We start from the raw sequence: 21,823 nt of genomic DNA, 5'->3' as shown, positions 1-21,823 counted from the left end.
TATGCATGTCTTCAGATCCATTCATGTCAAACCACTTGCAATAGTGACAACCAATACATTGTTTGGATCTCGTGTCTAGACACAATGCCATCGAAAATCACACAAACAGATGTAATATAATTTATCAATTTTATCACTTTTTTGTGAACCTTTCTTTCATAACTAATTGAATCATTGGCATGCAAATGTAACATAGAAATTCACAGCATTTAGTGCAACAAGTAACATAGCTGAAATCAGGAACCTAAGAGTTAAAACAGTAACTTGAATATCCACCAGCACCTCAAGCGCAAGATTTAAACAGTATTCAACTTGGTAATCAAGTACTACAAGTGTCATCACTAAAAAGAGGATGAAACTTGAGAGAACAATTTGTCAATTTTTTATTAGACCATTTTTTTGGTAGTCGTAGTGATGGAATACAAATTATATTTAAAAATGGAGATGAAAATTTTTCGATGGTTGGTACCATTTCTTAAATAATAACAAAGCTTAGCGTTTTACATGATGTTTATTATTCAATGATATTAAGCCAACATTTTTAAGCATATTTCATTGGAATGCATTACCGAAGGAGATAAATCGAGTCTGCCTAAGCACCTATTAGATGAACAGTAATAACCGTTTGGGATATAGACCATTAGAATAGACTCCTCGTATCAGTTACACTCAAAGATCATTCAAATGACTAGCTCCATATGCGTTGTATCAAATTTATGGTGCCAAGTCAAATGTCATAAAGCCGAAAGCAAAAGCAGATCAATGTTTCCATATGAGTATTGATTCTAAAGGTGAAAGAATTACATTATTTTCAAGTTGGTGTACTTACTACAAGCCTCCATGCATAACAAAATCACATTCATTATACAGGACATGGCTGCAGTTGCACCCTTTGATCAATGCTATCAAATCAATTCAAATAGAATTCGACAAAATTTGTATGATTTTCATCTGTACAGTCAGAATGCCAATATCGTCTTTAAAAACTTTGATTGGTATAGGCTCTCTCAGAGATCACACCATTCCATGCATAGAGCAGATTTTACAAATACCAACAGCTCCCTCAAGCAAATTTGACAGTAGTGTTTACGGGATGGGAAATTAAATACCAATTCCAGATGAGGGCGTTTTAGGCTGAGTACACAGCTTTAACATATGGCAGACTTTACAAATACCACCAGCTTTTATCAAACAAAATTGGCAATGGCGTTTACCTCATGGGAGGTCATTGTTCAGATACCAATTCCAGATGGATTGTGTTTTACACAGGGTACACTGCTTCAACTGCCTTGATGTATTGAAGAATATGATTGTCAACTTGTCCCAAAGTAATCCAGAATGGTTTTCCTCTTTGAAGATGAAGGTGGATTTAAGACTGAAGAGGGACTTTTCATAGATTCTGGAGTCTTTTGAATGAGGGCATAGTTCTCTCCACTATGTGAAATGGTCTTTGAGACACTGCTGGCATGAGGGCTGCTTTCCGAGGACATTGTTCCCGGAATCAATTTCTTCGAGGCCTTAGGGGTTAAAGCTTTACCATTTGGTGAGAACGCCTTATCACTGTCTGCAGAAGCAACTTCTGTATCGCAAGCTCGGATGTCTGAAGGAGATGTTTCGAGATGTCCTGCATCTGTTGAATCAAATAATCTTTGAGAAACAGAAGATGGATAAGCTGATATTCTTCGACGGACTGCAGATGGAGTACAATGCTCACTCTCAAAAGTACAATCCTTAATACTCCAAACTCGGACCTGTTCATTTACAGAGTAAATGATTGATCAAGTGAATCCAAGTGTGCGCCAAAAATATATAAGATAATTTGACGCTTAAAACTAAAGATATGTAAGCATCTAGCAATAATTATGAATTCATCATTATCCAAAAAAATGTGTTCAGTTACCGTGTAATCATCTGAACAAGTTGCAATCTTACAAAAATCAGTTGGACACCTGCAAGCAGCAGTGACCACTATAAGAAACTACAAAGGAGGATAGAGAATTGTTGCTGAGTAAATCTTCAATAATCCTAATGCCAACATGCGGTGAACCTATCTTGAAATTTCTTAAAAAGGAAGCATTTTATATTTTATGCTAACAACATTGTGCAGAACTTGTATTACCAGTCCACAGCAGTTACCTCCCCTCGATGTCCCTTGAGAATTACAGGATCTGCTTCTGGCCTGTCAACCTGAAAATCCAGCATGAAGTTATTGGTGATGAAATCACTGACACTGTAGAGAACTATACATTATAAGAACTCAAACAGTTTGACTGCAATTTGAAAACAAACCTGCCATATGAAGACATTTTCATCACTTGATCCACTCAGTATATGAGTCCCACCAGGACTAAAAGAAGCCTGCAACAATAAAATATTGGTTATCATCATTTGACAGCAGCTGCAAATCATCGAGACTAAGGTCTTTGAAATTGAGGTGGAAACACTGGAAAAGCATGCATATATTTTAATTTTTTTAAAAGAATCGTCAATGGTAAATTGGTATGAGAATATTAACAGCCAAAGTCACCTGCTATAAAGCAAAATACTGTTAAGCCTTCAAGGCTGACTCCTCTTGCGGCATAATCAAGTAACCATGTGATCTTGCTACTTGGTGCAAGGGTGGCTATATGAATATAAATGAGCCGTAACTCCCAATCTTTTGAAAGGTTGTTTTTCAAACCAACTAGGTTTTTGGAGGTGTCAAACTCATGACTCAAGAATAACTACAAGCTGATTAGACAACCACGGGGAAGGTCCACATTGGCCACTTGCCAATTTTCAATCAGTCTAAGATTAAAATAGAGAGGGAGGAATTGGGCGGGCACCAAAAACAGCAACATAAACATTGACACCAAAAATAGCTATATGCACATAAACCCAATGAAAGGTGGAAAACCATAAGCTATCATTTTCAGGTTGCATCTTTTAGATGCAAAACAACCAAGTAGTGGTCGAGAATCCAAGTGAATTCCTAGAGATATTAAAAGCAAAGACAGAACAGCCACATATGTAGTGATATCTGTATATTCAAAGCATATTGTATGTTAAGTAAATCTATTTACCTTTATGTAGAAAGAACCAAGCACATGACCTGCAAAACTTTTCAGATGACCCTTATCTGGTTGAAATGCATTATACAAGTAAATCCTGCAGAATGAAACAATAAAACGCTCAGCAAGTGCAAATTATTTAACTAAAACCACCGCTTAATTTCACTACTTCAAAGTCAAACACAAATTCAGAATAGCTACAATATAAGGTACATTAAGAAAAGAAAAGATCGGTCCAGTCAAACAAAATCATGACACAAAATTACTTGTTGTCCATGCAGGACGATATGAGAAATGCTCCACTTGAATCCAGAGATAGGCTAGCAATTCCATGAACTCTTCCTTCCTGTGACAACCAACACCAAAAGAACATTAGTCAAACAGGTAATTATTTCAACATAAACCAGAGCATCATGAAGACATTGTAGGCCTACTGGAGTTAGCTTACAAGAGAAAACTCAATTTCAAATATACATTGGTCCTTGGACAGTTTTACAACTGTTCTGCAGTAAGAACCAAACTGTGACTATACTTCACAATCTACATTAGTTAAGCATGCTCTAGAATTTCCGTGGATTCTATCTCTTTGAACAAGCAGACACCTGACACTTAAATGTCTCAAATCTAAAGCCCAATAACAAGAAAGTAGGCAATGTTATGATAAACAATCGAGCAAAAGGTAATTGATCACTCCGACATTCCTTTGGAAGATGCAGTATGAAACAAAAATAGACAAATACAAGCACAAGAGAATATATAGATCAGTTAGGTTATAACAAAATCATATAATATTGAAGCCCAAGAAAGTTCTTATTTTTCGAGTTGAAACATCCTTGTAGAAGAGATTGTGAGAGACTAAGAAACCCAAACTATGTAAACGGTCATTCTGCCTTGGCCAGAAAATGTGATAACACGAAATAAAGCAAGTTGATCTGCAGATGGAATGACAAGTACAAATACTCATATTTAAACATGTATATTTACAAATATTCTTCGCTGGCAAAAAAGATAAGAAACCCAAATATTTAAACAGTAATTCAGCACTAGGCAGGATATGCAGTTACTTTAACAAAGAATAAAGCGGGTTGAACTGCAATTCGAATAAAAGTACAAAAATCCCTAGTTTAACATATATATCGGCAAAACAAGTAGAACATGCATATTGACAAATGGCCTGCCCTAATGAACAGATGATACAGAAAACTTAGAAACACAAACAACTTGTCTGCGATGTTTGTGAGAAATAATCTCAAGAAAGCATAATAGAACCATAGCAGCAGAAAGGGTCAACTAATAAGAACATACCTTGCCTTCAACAGATGTCTGGCACTGAGGGGGTGTTTGTGTAATTGGTGCTTTCAACTTTCTGGTATCCCAGAATTTCACAACACTGAAATAAACACGGAATAATGAGTTAATTGGGAATCATTAAGTGTAACATTGTTTTTATTAATAATTTATGGTTTAAAAATGGAAAATATCAATTTTTTAAATTTAAATGGAAAAGATGTAATGTAATTTTGAATTTAAATATATATAGAGAACAATAAAATTATTCACTATTACATCGCGTTAATTAAATTAGGAAAAATGGTTTTTTTAATATGTTTAAATAAATAAATAAATATTTTGATTTTTTAATTGGTTAATATATTTTATCATTTTCATAATACTAAATAGTGAAAATAATTTTTTTTTCAATTTTTTTTAGATAATATATATAAATTGTCTTAGAAAAAATGGTTTTTTAAATATGTTTAAATAAATAAATAAATATTTTGATTTTTTAATTGGTTAATATATTTTAACATTTTCATAATACTAAATAGTGAAAATATTTTTTTTCAATTTTTTTAGATAATATATGTAAATTGTCTAAAACATCGAAATAGTTGCAAGTTTCCAAACTAAAAACATACAAAAACATGACCTTAAATATATTAGGGCTCAAGAAATTAAAAATGATACACGTAAATGACATTTTAGAGGAAACCCAACTATATTAACTCTCATAGATAATTACATGATCCTAAATCTCATAGCATGATTATCTTGACTGATGCTAAGCCCATACCCTTATTCATGATAAAATCTATAGAATCCAAAAGAAGTACCACAATCATGCCAATTTCAAATTTCTTGATATTGATAAATTTATTGGAACCCAAAAAATATTAAAATTTTATTTTTTCCATATAAAATTCAATAAAATTAAAACCAATCTAAAACATCTTAAAACAATTAATAATAATATTAAAAATTTAAATAAAAATATATAAAATAAAAATATTAAAAAAAATAAAAATATCAAAATATATAAAATAAAATATAAATTTTTAATTTAAAAATTTAATATTATATTATTTAATTCACAAATTCATCCAAACAAAAATCATTAACTTAATTATCTTTAGCCACAAACAAGGTGACATTTCTCTACGAGTCTCGATTTCTTTTTAAACACTTAAATCAATTGAGAAACTTTGAAATAAAAACATCTAAAACATAAATAAAAATAACCACGCTACTTTAAAAACACCCAAATATACGGTACAACATTTCCAGATTTAAAAACAGCATACATGGCATTTCCAAAATATTTCATTCCTATTTTAACATCAGCAAATTACATATTTCTTGTAACTTTAAGAGATATTCTTCGGTGTAAATCACAAAATAAATCATTTGCCGACACGTTTCGAACCAACTAGTGTAGTTCATCGTCAAAACAAGTTAACATTTCTTACAACCTAAGAATATATTTACAAATAAGATATTTGCAAAATCAATGCAAAACATCTTGTATTCTTTTGTCTATACTTTAGTTTATATCTAAGTGTCTTCATTCAATTACGAATTTCAGAAATTTTTTGAAATTTGACTTTACGTGAAGTCAATTCTTTCACCTAATTCTTAACCAACGCATTTCAAATATTTCCAAAATATTTAATCAATATAAAATATCCCTTTTCGATTTTCCGTTAAACCTCGCGTTTGAATTATTTGTGGAGCTTCAATTTTATGTTTGAATTATTTGATTGCTAATTGTGATCAAGGAACTCTTATCTTGGAAAACGCTGCTTTTATGTTTGAATTACTTTTTAGAGTTCCTGTGTGAATGATTCGATTGCCAATTGTGATCAAGAAACTCATATCTTGGAAAACGCTGAAAGGTTTTACTTCATCATTCAAGAGATCCGATATAATATGCTTGAGGTATAAGCTTTTTCTACAATTGTTTCCGGTGTATCCTAAAGCATAATTATCTTGCACATTAGTATAATCATCACTTATTACACAGAAATATCATAAAATAATAATAATAATAATGTTTAATTAATGATCATAAAGTAGATTAAAGGGATTATTAATAAAAAGACGGTTGAGTACACTGATGTATAAACAGAGCCAGAACCAAATGGTTTTTCATAGAAGATACAATACACGAAGTAAATCAATATCTAGCCTTAGCAGAGAAGATCCAGGAGCTAAGGAGCTAATAAGTCTGAGGATCAGACCCATCCCTCCTAACATCTGAGGCTGAATGAATAACACTGAAGAATCTCAACAAAATATGTTAGCCCAATAAAGAGTCCATAACAAGTGCAAACTATCCACTAAATTATTTCCTAAAAATTATCCACTAAATTGTTTCCTTGAATTCGCACACTACTAAATGCTGAAGACCTGAGGACCTAGTCAGATTAAACTACAATGGAAGACCTGAGGACCTGGTCAGATTAAACTACAATGGCTTCAAGAGGCTTGGCAAATTTTGACTCTAGAGAGGCCACCATCTGTCAATCTCATTTTCTGGATTGTACAATCGGGATTCATTTAAAATACAAAATAACAAGGTAGTTCCAAAGTCCAAAGAGAATAACAGAACTACCTGTCTGCAGCTCCTGCACTGACGACCACTCGTTCATCTTTATGATAAAGAACCGATGTTATACTCTTTGAAGCCACCTGCAATTTCAAAATCTACATTCAGTTCACACTGCACACATTAAGCAGACAACAATAGCTCCACAAAGCCAATCCAATTAACCACAATATTTCCAAATTGTCATACCTTGTTCCGTCGCATTCTTCTTCCATGACTTGGAACATGTGCATCTTTTATGGTAGCGACAGTTCTGACATACACACATGCACATTCATTGAATTATGCACAGAGAGATATTTTGCCTCGCTATGGGCCATTATAGCCACAGCGTGATTCCTAACAGAGACATTCTACATTTCATGAAAAAAATTACAATGATGCCTGTAATGATGCGATTCCAGAACTAAAAAGCTTACGTGAAGCTTTCTTCATTAGTTCGATTACATGAAGCCGAGTCAGAGCGCATGTCCCAAAAAGCTATAGAGCCATCCCTTGAGCCTGACACAAAAAGATCTGCAGAGAAACTGTATTCAGTTAAACAACTTGGGTAACTCTAAACGTTTGAAAATGAATGTGAAACAGGAGCACATTCTAAGCTAGTCAAGTTTGTGTCCACCCAGAAACCAGATGGTCTTTCAGACACAAAGCTATACAAAAGCCAAAAAGGGAAAAACAAACATTTCATTTCAAAGACCGAAACATGGAAGGACCATCTAGGGATCCATCAGATCTCATGGTGTTGAAAACAGGATAGGATAGGAATAAACCCAAGACCTTGCCCAGTCAATGGGCTGCTCTACCAATGAGCTACATGTCATTTTCATGATGAGCAGCCTTAACAGGCTGATCTTAATGTGTGGATAGCTACCTCTCAATGGGCTGCTCATGTTGATGGCCACCGTTAACAATCCAATCTAAAGGTGCAGATTCCTACCTTCAACATGAACTTGGCTAAGAAATAAAACTAGACCATGCAAAATACAACGAAAGCGAGGAAGAATTGTCCCTTCACTAATTTCAAGGTTTGGACAGATATACCATTAAAAATGTTATCTTGCATTTCATTATGTCCGCAAGAGGGCAGTGTCTCAAAGCCAATGGTTAACAACGCTAAACAGAGCATTTGAATTGGTTGACTCCCTGAAAGCTATTTACAGTCCTGTTAATTTGATAGAATAATCAGATCGTACGTTTGCATATTGGCTGATGTTGATATTCAAGGTGAGTTTCAAAATCTAATAAACTAAATAGGTCGCTGGTATCAAACTGCATATTTATGTGGGATGCCTGCTTTGAGCGTAGTTACAAGTGCACTGAGAAGTAGAGTAACCAGTCAATTATTCATGCATCTTCCATTTTTGTGTAAAAAAACCAAATTTATTCATCACTAAGTACAAGTTCTCAAAATACACGAACTTACCAGATTGTAGAGGATGTGAGCACAGTGACTTGACACTGCCCGTATGACCTTTCATGACGCCAAGGCATTCCTTGGCCTGCACATCCCAAAGTCTAATCTGCAACAGTCAACCAAATCTCTATTAGGACAAAAAAAATCGACCTCAAACGATAGGCCTCCATTTAAACTACATCTAAAAGAAATCCGAGGGTAAAACTTGTATATAGAATGCAAAAGGCCGTGTTTGCATGCTTGTATGGAAATTAAGGACGGCACTTTTTATTTCCATATCAGAAAAAAGGCCGTGTCTGCATGCTTGTATGGAAATTAAGGACGTCACTTTTTATTTCCATATCAGAAAGTCATAAAACCCTTAAGAGAATAAATCACACCAAGCATATCACTAAACACATTTTCTTCTTCTTTTTATTTTCTTCAAGTGCTTCAAGAAACACCCCTGAAGGAGCTGCACTGATTCTATTTGGGGCATGCACCCAACCTCACCCCTTTGAAACTCATGTCATCCACATGGGGCAAACCATAGCAAGAATGGAACCATCATGGACTGCTAAGCACTTAGTTGTCTTAGACCTACCCAAACATTTCTGTATGTTTGTATACTTTAAGGCTCTAGATTCTCTTAGTCGTCTGTCCATTTAAAGAGCAGTACCAAATTGATAGACTGCTTATTCCAGAACTCTAAATGCTTAAAACATAGAAAGCCATACAATTGTTTATATGGTCGTGATTGATAGATTGCTTGTTCATCATTTGGACTGTACTAAATGTCATAATTGGGCAACATCCAGCACATTTAACTCTAAATGGATCTATCTTCTGCAATCATTGTACGAATGTGTTCTTTGCTTTTGCAATGTATAAATCGATATCCACACCATTTCAACAAACATGCTTCTAAATTCTGAATATAAGATGTCATTGAGCAAATATCAATTAAAGGGAATCACTGAACTAACCGTCTGGTCTCCAGAAGCGGTCAAGATACGGGTATCATCCTGCAAAACAATAACAACAGAACAACAGAGAGCACTTCAGCAAATCTCTAGATAAGCATTTTTTCAATTAAGAAGGGCGATGCCCATCAAATGCGTTTCTCAATGACGGTTGAAGGCCATGGCTCGCCATCAAATTCATTTCCAAAAAAATTGAGGGCCATGACTTCCTGTATATGTTTTTCAATAAAGTTTAAGGCAATGACTACCAATCAAATGAGTTTTCATCGACGTCGAAAGTCATGACTGCCAATCAAGTACATTTTTTCAATGAAGTTGAAAGCCATAATCGTCCATCAAATGCATTTGAAGAAAGTGCTAGAACTGGATTAGTTATGTTGCCGCAAAACAGTTATCTGAAGCCCAAATTTCTCCCATAAAACATTCCGAGATCATTCAAAACACGCGAACTAAATACTGCAGACTCTAAGTCTATGCTAAAAGGAACCATCTAAACTCCTACTAAAATGCACAGCTTACCCTTATCCAGCAAATATCAAAGATGGCATTGTTATGAGCCCTCCATAGCTCTGTTCTGACATCCTCTGCAATCAAAGGAAGCAAACAACCATCAAGAACTCATTTCAAAACCCAAGATACAGCCCCATTTAATAAAGTGTGCGACCAACCTGTGTCAAGTTGACAGGAAGAATAAGAAGGCAATCGGCGCTGTGTATTAAAAAGGCTAACAAACCCTTCTTCATCTGAAACTGCAAGCACGTGACTGCCACCATTTGTCTACAGACAAAACATCAAATTTTTAAAATCCCAAGTAGCAACAACAATGAAGTCATATGCACATGATATAACTGAATCCTGATAAATCCTAAACCCTTACCTGGGCAAATGATACTGCAAGAGCAGGCGTAGATATGTTATTGGGCTCCATCATTAGAATTCCATGGCCATCTCCTCCCTCGGATATCATACTACCCATATAAGGCCTCTTGCGTACTGCATTGCCATCAGCCATAGCCAATGAAATTGTTACTGTAAAATCTCCGGAATGGGTTTAAACCTGTATATCTAGATCCACAAGCACAACAACAACAAAAAAAAAAAATGCCATTACCTCTGAGGGGCTGGATTTCTCGGGCCTTGAGGGACTCGAACACGGAATTGCTGATACAAGCCATGTGGGTGGTTTTTCCCCTGAGGTTTAAGGCAGGAGAAGGCGGCAAAACCCTGCCAACAGGCGAGGGCAGATTGCAGTGAGGTGGTTTTAAGAATTCGGGATCGAGGTCTGTGATCTGCTGGGTATTTGTTAACTTTTTCTTATTTTTCTTAATCTTTGAATTCGTTCTTATTTTCCCGCTCCTCCCTCCGTGGCGGGAAACAGAGAGAGGGGTTAATAGTTTCTAAAGGTAATTATGGAATATATTATTTATTGTAATATCAACTTTAGTTGATATTGATTATAAATAACGTGCATAGAAACGTATTAACACGATATCTGGTTTATTTTATTATTATTATGTTTTTAAAATTTATTTTTCTGATATTTAGTGTATTTCATTTTAATTTATTATTATTTGTTTTTTATATTTATTTAATTTTAATTTTTTTTATTGTTGGATAGTTAAAGGAGATTTTTTAGTTTTATAAATAAGAGGAATTTTTATACGAATTTGGTGTTTAGTTATTTTGTTTGATAAATTCTTGGAGGGAGGTGTATAAGTGGGAGTTTTAGTATTTAGGGCCAACCACATGAATAACTTTGGTTTATAATGATGATGTGGTAGTTGGGTAGTTAATGTGGTTGCAGTTGAAATGTGTGTTATTAAGTGTATTAAAGATTGCTCTGGAACGATGAATATTTGTTGGTAGTGGTGTGGGGGATACCATGGTGAGGTTACCATCTCGTTCTCTAATTCTGGTTGCTCCTTAAATTTAAGATAGTGGGCGAACTATAGTTGTGCAACAGTCCTAATTAGTAGCGGAATTGCTACAACACGTAGTGTTTGTTTGGTAAATTATTCATTGCCAACCTGTGTGAATCATTTTATTCTCTATTTATTGGGGAGGATAGTTTGGTTTCTAGTCAATTACTCCGTCGTGATTATTTTCTATGCACTTTTATAGTGTTTATTTGTGGTTGTCTCGTCTTATCGTCTCTATTGTAGTAGCAGTGATGCTATGTGTTTTTCCAATTCATGGCGAGGGCTTTCATTGTCCTGGTGCCTTAGCTTGGTAGTCTTGTCTTGGTGCCTTAGTTCAGTGGTTTGTGGCATTAACTGTGTGAAGTCTCTCCGGTGGAAGGTTTAGTTTGTATTCTGGATGTGTAGTGAGTTTCTAAACCTCTTGGGTTTGGGCCCTATCGAGAGGTTTATTGCAGACGACCTCCTCGTTTTTAGGTTTGGTCATCAGTGTCTCCCTATTTATCCCTCGGTATCTTTCATTGGATGCTGTTCATCTTCAAGTTGTTGTCTCTCCTCTTTGGTGTTTATGGCTCCTCGCCAACAAATGCCTACTTGTCAAGCGGGTGGCTTTATAGTTGGGCATAAAAGGTCACGCCCCTTCTCTTATGACTATATTGCCTCCACTTTCGACTCAGTTCCTTTGGAGGTTTGTCGATAAATTTTATATCTAGAAGATTTGGAGAGTGGTGACCACCCTTATGATTCAGACTATGAACTGGCTGATGTTAAAACGAAGTGGTTTCCAAACCATGGTCGTTTTCGTAAGCGAAGGTTGAAATTTAAGTTCCCTAGCTTTGAATTATCAGACTTCTACTTTCTTCCATCTTCTGTTCAAGGAAATGCAGATGGAGAATTACAATGTTTTCTCCTCTCTGGAGGACACCGAGCGCATGGTAAGAAACATCCAGTTTTGTTTAAACAATGTGGATTCTCATATGGCAAAGGTGGAGTCTTTTTTGGTTAATGATTCAGGTTTGGGCGACTTCATGGATCCCCCTGATCACAGTGGGTACACTCCTGTTTTATTTTCATCATATCATGAATCGTTTAGAGTGGACAACTGAAGTTTTGGTATTGGCTATATGCGTATGGTTTTGGCAGACATAAGTCTCTAGTCCTTGGATGCTTGTCACTTTGGTGGCATTATATTTTGCTACTATTATTGCGTCTATATCATGTTATTGTGTCTATTTGTCTATGTAGTTTCTTTGGTATTGTTGGTCACAACTACCATTTGTTTGGAATCAAGTTGATGTTGTCGCTCTGTATTTCTTTTATGAGCTTCATGCATTGGCAAGACAAATATGTAATTTCAATGTTAGCTTATGATAGTGATGCTTCCCTCTAGTGCACATGATGTTGGGCAATGATTTCAAAGTTGTGTTTCTTCGTATGGTTTTGGCCAATTTTTAGGTTGTGTGTTGGATGTATTCTCCGATGTATATCTTTTTTCTGATAATGGAATATATTGTTGTTTATTTACAAATAAAAAATAAAAAATAAAAAAAATAATCTTGTTTGGTAAATAAAAAGACCTTTTACATCAATTTGGTGTTTAGTTAGGTTATGACTTTAAAATTAGATTATTATTAATCTTATTATATTGTTTCCTATAATGTGTCTAGCTTTTTTCATTGCCATAGTTGAAATAGTGCACAAAAAATCGTTCACTAAGCAATGGTCTAATGGTAAGCATGCCAATGTTTTCTTTCACTAATCAGGGTCCTTCGAAGGAAATGGGGCAAATGGGGAATCCTTAGAGTGGCATGCCTAAGAGTACAATTTCATTATTTCGATGTGATCTTTGATAGATATGAATAGATTCTAATGGTGGGTTTGGATAAAAAAATGCCCTAAATTCAACCAAAGAATAAGGAATGTTATCTAGAAAATTTGATAGTAATGTGATAAATGAATGGCAGGTTTCCATTGTTAACCTCATAGCAAATGATGTTATTGCATTCTCTTAATAATCCTTGAAATGACATGTTCGAAGAGTGCTAATTTTGTTAACTTCAATCTTAAAACATAATGTTTATAGACACAAATAGATTCTAATAATGAGTTTAGGAGAAATAAATCCCTACTTCAGTCAAAAAATAAGAAATATTGTTGCAAAAATATGAATGTGTGTGTAAATATGTATGTGTCTATGTGCAAACCCACACCCATTGTTTATAATAAGTTTATGAGTTTAACCTTCCTTTGAAAAAACTAATGATATTTATTACATGGCAAAGTATCACTTGGAACAAATAATGCATTTATTTATGTATTGCTCAGGGAAAAAAAATAGACTACATATGTAATAATAGATAAATATGAAATCCAATAAATGGCTAGACTTTAAATTGAATACCACCTTTTAAAAACTAGATCCAAAATAGCTAGTTAAAATCCTTATATACCATAAATGTAGAGGGACATTAAAACGTGTTTGAAAATTAACCACTTTGTCATTGGATCATAAACTATATATATATATATATATATATATATACACTTATTTCTCTTTGATGCATTTTAAGATGAACAGCGACGAATCCTTTGTCATTCAACATTTCTTCTTTAAGGAAAGGTGATTTAAAGAGTGTCCTAGGTCACTAAGATTGGTATGGAAAGACAAATGAATGCATGACTTTAATCAAAATTTGCAAATAATTAATGTGCACATACCAAATAAAGATGAAAATAAACTTACCTAACGGACACCAATTTTGCATCTAAACTCTAAGCTTTGTTGGTAGAAAACGATATATCATTTTTTAACTATGTTCTTAGATAAGTATTTGTTTTATTGCCCATAGGGCTTTGGATTGACGGTGAATGAGTGCACTGTTAAGGCACTCCTTGCGATAGGTCACTGGTTCAAATCCCTTGTCGGTGCTTACCTACCAAAAAAAAGAGTATTTATCTTGCTAAAATATAAACATTAACTTTTGCACTGCAATGGAAAGAGGGAGGAATATTCCATTGTGTATAACAGAGATAAGGAGGAATGCTCCATGGTATATTGGTAATCTTAATTCTTATGAAGGGTGAAAGGTTCAATCCTCTCCCCTCTTTTTTTTTTTTATCAACCAATGGTATCAATGGTAAGTGCATGATACTAAGTGTGTGGTGTATCGGTAATGTTTATTTTTAAGAGGGTGAAAGGTGGAATCTTTGTCCCCTTATTTTTATCAACCAATGGTATCAATGGTAAGTTCATCATACTAAGTTTATGTGTGTGTAGACACACACAAAAAGAAACACAAATCAACATAAATCCATTTCAATTGTAAATTATGTTGTAATTAACAATTAAAATGGATTTTGTTGATGTGTCTTCTCTTTATATACATATATAGAAAACACATCAACGTAAATCCATTTGAATTGTTAATTATATTTATATTTAAATCTATTATTTAAACTTAACAATAATAAAAGATATATGTTGAAATACATTACTTAGAAAAAAACAACAAAGTAAATTATTTACATCATTGGAAGGTACTTGAACACCATCCAATGAACATAGGGAAAAAATAAAGATATATCAATAATGTAAATCAAGATTGCCCAAAAAAAAGTTCACAAGTATAAAATAAAATGCTAAAATATCATATTTAACTAGAAGGAAAAAAGCAAAGCCATTCATTACGGAAAGGCTTCACATATAACATAATCCTTGATTTTGAAAACCAAAAAAACACCAACCAAATGCTCATAATTGTGGAACTAGAAATGTTAAAAATTTGCATACCACAAAAAGGAAAAGGAAAATTAAAATTACTCATATTAATTATGGAAAAGGTTTACCTATTGTATAATTTTTAATCTAAAAGAAATATAATCAACTCAAATTTACATACTACCAAAGGGGAGAAATAGAAATCACTTTAGATTTGAAAATGCTTAACTTTCATTAAGCAACGGAGTGAATTAGAGCTTGAGTAACTTTATTTTTATTGTAAATTTAAAAGTTATATTGTATAGCAATGAGAGATTATACCAGTTGCTTTTTACTCATTCTCGTCTATTGGGTAAACCAAACTAGTGGTGGAATAGTAAATTTATAGTCTCAAATTTTATAAAAGTATTATAAAAATTGTTTCGTTGCTGAAACTCAGCGTGACATATTAAATTTCTAGATAACCCTAGGTGTACCATGAAGTAATTGTAATGGTGGGGGTGGTGGTGGGTGCGTCCCATCGCCACCCACTTCCCTCGTGTGCACCCCAAACGAGGAAGAACTTGAGTAAATTTAGAGACATCTTTTCAACCTTAAAAGAATTAGAAATCAAAATATAAAAATACAACATTGAATAAGTGGAATTTACTAGACTTGCAATGGAATTGAAGATCAAAAAATAAAAGCGTGAAAGTAACCTTAATGACCACATCTAAGAGGGAGACAATGTTACAAAGACAAAAAGCCATAGATTCAATGGTTAAATTAAAGAGATGGGAAAAAAATCTTTTTTCATAATTCACATCTCATAGAAGGAGAGCAACACCTAGAATTTCAAGTATACCTAGAAAAGATCCAATTATTGGGGTTGACATCAAATTTGCCTTGAATTAAACCTTATTTTAGAAACATGTCAATTGACCTAAAATAGTCAATGAAGATCATTAAGAAACACTTTTATTTTGATTGCTTCTATTGTATGATGGAAATATAACAAAATATTATTAGCCCTACCATTGCAGGAATAAATTTTAATGTGATATCCTCTATGGAATAAGTTAAGGCACCTCAATTGGAGGTATTCCCTTTCATTTATTTTCCCAAAATTATGATAAATTATTCAATGAAGACAATGGAAGAATTGAGAATGTGTGTGAAATTCTAAAGTGCCTTAGCTCCACTTTTCTAACTCTTCTTCATAAGCAATAGTAGGCCTAAGATTTTGACTCCTTCAAGCCCATATTTCTCTATTACTTTTTCTTTTCTTTTTTTCAAAATTATTGATGATAGAAATAAGCTTATGCTTGGGGATGGCAAGTGTTGGGGATCTTGGAGGAACTCATAAATGAACTGAGTGGGGACTCAAGATAGCCTCCAATAATTATGCAAAAGCTTAAACTCTTCTTTAAGGCCCTATTTCTCACTCACACAATCATAGTTATCTCTGTTATAGCCACTGGGGACTTGACATTAATTATCATCCTCATGCACTTCCCAACAACCCTAAATGATTGCATTTTAGCCCATCTATTGGTTAGGATTGTGTTGTAGCGGCTGCAACACCTTCAAAAATATTGGTCTACACTTAAATTTCGGAGCCTATTGTGGATCTTATGATCGATCGTTCCTTAGTCACTTATTGGTAAGTTAATGCTCTCAAGCTCCTCTCTTCGATCTTAAGAGGCGTTCACGCTTTTATCTTTATATAGTATATGTCATCTTTAGGCATGGGGATTATTACTTGTCATGAAAAGGGAAGTTTATTTTGTTTCGAGGGAAAATCTTTGTGAGAATGGGTTGTCCTCACCACATAGACATGTTTCGCACCATCTCACACACTCTTGCACAAGTGTTTCTTTTATCCTCTCAAAATTTTTCATCGGAGTCACACTTGTCGTATGCTGCCACAAAGGTTGTTACATTTAGCGAAGTATGTTTTTATATGTTCTGGATGGTCTATGTTGTATCACTAAGTGTTCAAGTGTGTAATCGTAGTCAAGTTCTATCACTATTCGCATCGGTTCCACTGATCCCACACTTAATTGAATTCCGGACTCCCCCTACCAACCTAGCCTCATCTAGCTTTCCGGAACTACGCACTTCGCATCTGTAACCCTCAAGCTTTTCTCTTTCTTGTTGGAACTGTGCAATGCATAGAAAGCCCAACCTCCCTTGGCATCCAAAACTGCGCAGTAGCTTCCTTCAGAGTCCTTCCCTCAGTCGGAACCCATTGTCTCCAAAAAAAATGCGTAATTTTTTCCCTCATGCATCTTAGATGCCTAGTCTGCCTTGCATCCTAAAACTGCGCAAATGTGTCCTCCCAGGGCCTCATCCCACAGAAGTCACTGCCCACTGAAACTGCACGGATGTGTCCTCCCAGGGCCTCATCCTGCAATAGTCACTGCCCATTGCGCAATTGTGTCTCTCAGTGGCCGCAAAGAAGGATGACATGCTAGATGACTCTCAAGGAGCTGAGAAGAAGGATAAGCAGGCCAAGGAACCCAAGGTATGACAGAAGATAGAGACCGCATGAAGACTCCACCTGATGCATAACCCTTTGGAGGGTAGGTATGGAAAACAAATCACATCTTTTGAAATACACCTCTTAGTGTAGCTTGAAGGACCGCTCATCATTGTCATATCATTACATCTTCAATGACGTGCATGGTTGCAAGCACTGACAATCATTCCATGTGTTTTCTCTAATTGTCTTGCTCCCTTTCACTTGTTGGATCAATTGTCATATTTTGGCATGTTTGGTTGTTATGTCATGTTTGTGAGCCTTTCTGGTGACCTCGAAGGTTGCTCTTTGTGTATATAAGTTGTCCTAGCCATGTAAACACCTATCGCACTCATACACAAATTTTTAAGCATTGTCACACAAGTGTCGTCACAGTCGTCCTAGAGTCTATCTCAAGTGTCACACTTGTTGCTTTTTGTTATAGATAGTCTGTTATGAAGAATTTGGCATCTACAGATAAATACTAATTCCCTAGATAAGTAGCCATATCTAGAACAACAGTTTAAAGCACTTTAACCTTTTTCTATAAACAATAGATAAGACAAAGAGAATGAGAGGACCTACTTGTACTTTCGCTTTCCTCTTGCCTCTTTTTTATCGTTCCTGTCGCTTCTTCCCATACTTAACACGCTTGAGAAGTACCGGTAAACATCAACAGAAGACAAAGAACCAATCAAAGAAAAATATCTATTGATTACAAGTAAATGGAATCAGATACATTCACACATATAAGCATCACATATCAAGATAAGCATATGGAAAAAGGTGTAAATACTTTAATGAATAGTAGGAAGAATTACAACCATGAAGCCTGATTCGAAGTCACTCCTCCAGCTTTGGTTCCATCCACATCACATCATAAGCATGACAATTCGGTAGCATGACGACGCTTACAATATTCTCACTTCTCAAATTAACATTATTTCCTTACAATTCATCAAAGTCCAACCCCTGATCACTTAGATGAGTGCTCAATTTATAGGAAGATGGAGGAGGTTTTGTCATCGATGAGGGTATTGAATGGCCTTCCATACTTAGAATTAGTTCCATGGAGGAAGGGATGAGAGGATAGGAGGTATCTTAACTCATTCCTCATCCATTTTCGAGCTCATAGGAGATGATAAGTGTGGGAATCTTCTAGAAGGCTCCAGAAGATAAGAATATTCCCCAAACCCTATGTGAATTTCGCTCAAACTCGCCCAGTGCAGGTTAAAGAGGGCCTAAGTGCTCTGCGGAGCACCCTAGCATGGACTTAATTGCTCTGCAGCACACCCTTGCATGGGCCTACCTGCGCTGGTCCTTCTAGAGGTCATTTCAGGATTTCTTCAGGCCATGAAACTATCTGGGAAGGAGGCATTCAAAAGGTTGACTTGTTTAGGGTATGTAGCAACTGGAATTAAGGTTTGATGGGCCCTAAAACACTGATCTAGATGATCGGAATGATGTGCCCAAATGGATCTGTAACAACTGCCCCCTAAAGCATGAAGTTGAAAATGTTAATGTCGAGTGATATGCTTTATGATGTGATGAGGAGGTTCCGAAGTGGTTGGTGACCTGCATTGGTTACAATACATAATATCATGATATTTTGATTTTTTTTTCTCATGAATTACTGAGGGAAGGCATACCCATACTCAACATATAAACTTTCATTACAAGTACATAGACAGTCGTCTACAGATATAGACCCATGATCGAAATGACCATCAATGTAAAGCCATTGTACGGATGATTTGATACATTTCCCGAAATCGCAACCGAGATGGATGAAACTAGATCCGAGGTCTTCTATTTCGTTCAATCGTTAACTCAAGTACGAGTCTAACCATGTGAATATGTGATCTGAATTCGAACATGGGAAGACACCGTATGATTATCAACCAATGATGTAAGCCGTTAACAAACGCGAGAGAAATCACCGATAATGATAATGATCCTTAAGGTATTGCAGTACATTCTGCATGGTGTGAATGGATGTTTTGATGTCGAACACCATACAAAGTCTTTCGGTCGAAGGCTAGTGATGTCAACCTATCGCCGGAAGTGAGAAACTTGCCATTGATGCATGCAATCCTCAAGGTACTGAAAGGGTGTTTCTAAGTCAACTTCTTGGATAATGAGCTAATGTCGACAAGAAGAGACTCGTCGCATGAGGGCCTTAATGTATCTCGCATCAATGACATGAAATGAGTGTAATGATTTTGGAGATGCAATTTGACTGACAACACAAGGTTCAGGAATGGCGGTCATGGAAATGAAGGTTTATGAGTATTCCAAAGGATGAATTTTAACTGAATGACTTCTCTTGAACATGTTGACGACACTGAAATGAATTGGTAGCATTGACCCCCAAAAAAAGTGATGGATGGTGTGATAGACCAACAGTATGATAACCATCAAGCTGATAACCCAACCCAAATAGTCATGGTGATGAAGCGAAAGTGTCGTGTTCAAGAGCGACCTGCTACCAAAAGTGGTTTACCCCTTTTCCCCAGTCATTGTTGACCAATACCTCTTTATTTTTATCAAGCTTGACGAGGATAACATGTGCTTCTTGTATAATTTCACCCTTCGAGTGAATCCATCGCTATGTGATGTTTTAAGGATTCTAGCGAAGGTGAAACTCGGTCTTGTCATGATCGACAAGTTTGTCGCTATTTGATGTTTTAACGAGTTTAACAACAAAGATAACTCGGTCCTTTTCATGTTTATAGAGTTTGAAAAGGGACGAAAAGAAAACTCCACAAGTTCTTTTTCGTAGATCTGTCTCTCAAGCCCAAACAAGCATAAAAAATACGAGAGAGAACCTATTGACCATGTTCAGTCAACGTATTCCTTTTTCCTAAATAATCTATCTCAGCCCAAAAAAGGGTTGAACTTATATTGGGTAGATGTCGTTTCCAATCCGTTAACGAGCTGAAAAGGACAAGCACTCGGCAATCTTTTCATATTTAGAGAGTCTGAAAAGAGCTTAACAAGGACTCCAAGGGGGTTCATTTTTCGATGTTTAACAAAGCTTGAAAAAGAGATATAAGTATGTTCTGTGGTCAAAGATACAATTTACAATCGAGCACATCAAATTCTATAAGTCAGCTGTAAAACTTGCTCAAAACATCACCAAATGGATTAAACATACTTGTTTCATGAGTAAAAATAGGTAAATACTAAAGTTTATTCGATTAATGAACATGAAATAAACATAAAACAAGTATTTACCATGTCATTTTTACCATTTGATATTTACCATTTAGTTTTGTGCTCTGGGCTAGTTTTTTACCTTGAACTTCAGCAGTTGATTGCGAGAGATTCTGTGGATCATTTCTCGTGTCGTCTGGACCAAGTAGGAGATATACCCCTCCTCTTTCTTTTCATGTCATTCTTTTACTGTTTCATGCAAGTTTTAGGGTTTTTTGGGGCCTCTGGGGTTAGATTTTTTCGCCCTGGGATCAACGCAAGCTTACATGTTGAAAATTGCACTGAAGAGCACCCAGATAGAAGGTTTCCTACTCTGCAGCGCACTGTCTCCTTGCCTGGGCTGCGCTGGGCGAGTTTCCCAAACTTGTTTCACCTATTTGCTCCAAAATTTGTCCTGTTTTTTGCATGGAAAGGATCCTAATTAAGCTTATGGTTTGATTTCAGGCTTTCATTGGATCAGAATGTCTATTACTTGGAGAGAAAGAGAGCATGAAGAATAATACATGATTGCCCTAAATAATTCGGGTACAGTTGAGGCCCTAAAAAACTGTGGGTTGTTCAAATACTTCAGGTTGTCCAGAATGAGGCAACAAATAGAACTATTATAGTTCCTAGTTCATGCATGGGATCCGACAGATCAGGTTTTTCACATAGGGGACAAAGTGGTCCCTATTATGATCGATGATGTTTAATTTCTTATCGGGCTGTCGAGGCGAGGTGCCCCCATCTCACTTTTAGGATTTGCTGGTGGAGGTGAATCAGTGAGGGATTACATTTGACAGTTTTGTCGGCCAAGTACACAACCTAGCAAGGATGGGAAAATAAACATTAGGGATGTAAGTGATTTGCCTTTGAGAACTATCCTTTTCATTATCACAAAGTTTGTTGGCAATGTGACACTTCATCTGGCGAACAAATCATATATGCAGTATGCACTAGTGTGTCTTGAGCCAACAGTATTCAACTGGTGTGAGGCCATGGTTTCTTCACTGAAAGAACAACTGAAAAAGGTAAAAAGTGGTAAGACGAAGAATTTTAGCTATGGTTCGGTCTTAATCGCTTTTGCCTTAGAAATAATTCCATTGATGCAACCACAACATGTAACATTGGGTGTAGTTGGTCTTAGAGATCCACGGATGCAAAGGCGGGTTGAATTGATGG

At 35.5% G+C, this 21,823-nt stretch overlaps 1 protein-coding gene across 1 annotated transcript; it reads right to left on the bottom strand.

Annotated features, from left to right (window-relative positions):
• Nucleotides 1-796: 796 nt before the first annotated feature.
• LOC149263346 (uncharacterized) lies at nucleotides 797-10,591 on the bottom strand. The gene is made up of 16 exons (XM_089387623.1): nucleotides 10,424-10,591; nucleotides 10,190-10,305; nucleotides 9,981-10,089; nucleotides 9,832-9,896; nucleotides 9,316-9,354; nucleotides 8,360-8,456; nucleotides 7,356-7,452; nucleotides 7,126-7,189; nucleotides 6,943-7,019; nucleotides 4,356-4,440; nucleotides 3,317-3,396; nucleotides 3,063-3,147; nucleotides 2,290-2,358; nucleotides 2,120-2,187; nucleotides 1,901-1,949; nucleotides 797-1,751 (listed from the first exon to the last, which is right to left on the bottom strand). The coding sequence occupies exons 1-16, from the start codon at nucleotides 10,485-10,487 to the stop codon at nucleotides 1,314-1,316; spliced, it is 1,602 nt and encodes a 533-aa protein (XP_089243749.1). The 5' UTR covers nucleotides 10,488-10,591; the 3' UTR covers nucleotides 797-1,313.
• Nucleotides 10,592-21,823: the final 11,232 nt, after the last annotated feature.

This window comes from Pinus tabuliformis, chromosome 6 (genome assembly GCF_031772625.1).
Source record: "Pinus tabuliformis cultivar Carrire ecotype Pingquan chromosome 6, CPIR1, whole genome shotgun sequence".
NCBI classification, from domain to species: Eukaryota; Viridiplantae; Streptophyta; class Pinopsida; order Pinales; family Pinaceae; genus Pinus; species Pinus tabuliformis.
This window is presented reverse-complemented; position numbering and strand designations above follow the sequence as displayed.

Excerpts from the sequence above, each read along its gene's own strand:
- LOC149263346 (XM_089387623.1), bottom strand. The coding sequence starts at position 10,487 with ATGGCTTGTATCAGCAATTCCGTGTTCGAGTCCCTCAAGGCCCGAGAA. Across the intron at positions 9,897-9,980 it reads TTCCTGTCAACTTGACACAG|AGGATGTCAGAACAGAGCTA; the intron begins GTTGGTCGCACA and ends CTTTGATTGCAG. Across the intron at positions 3,397-4,355 it reads AGACATCTGTTGAAGGCAAG|GAAGGAAGAGTTCATGGAAT; the intron begins GTATGTTCTTAT and ends TGGTTGTCACAG.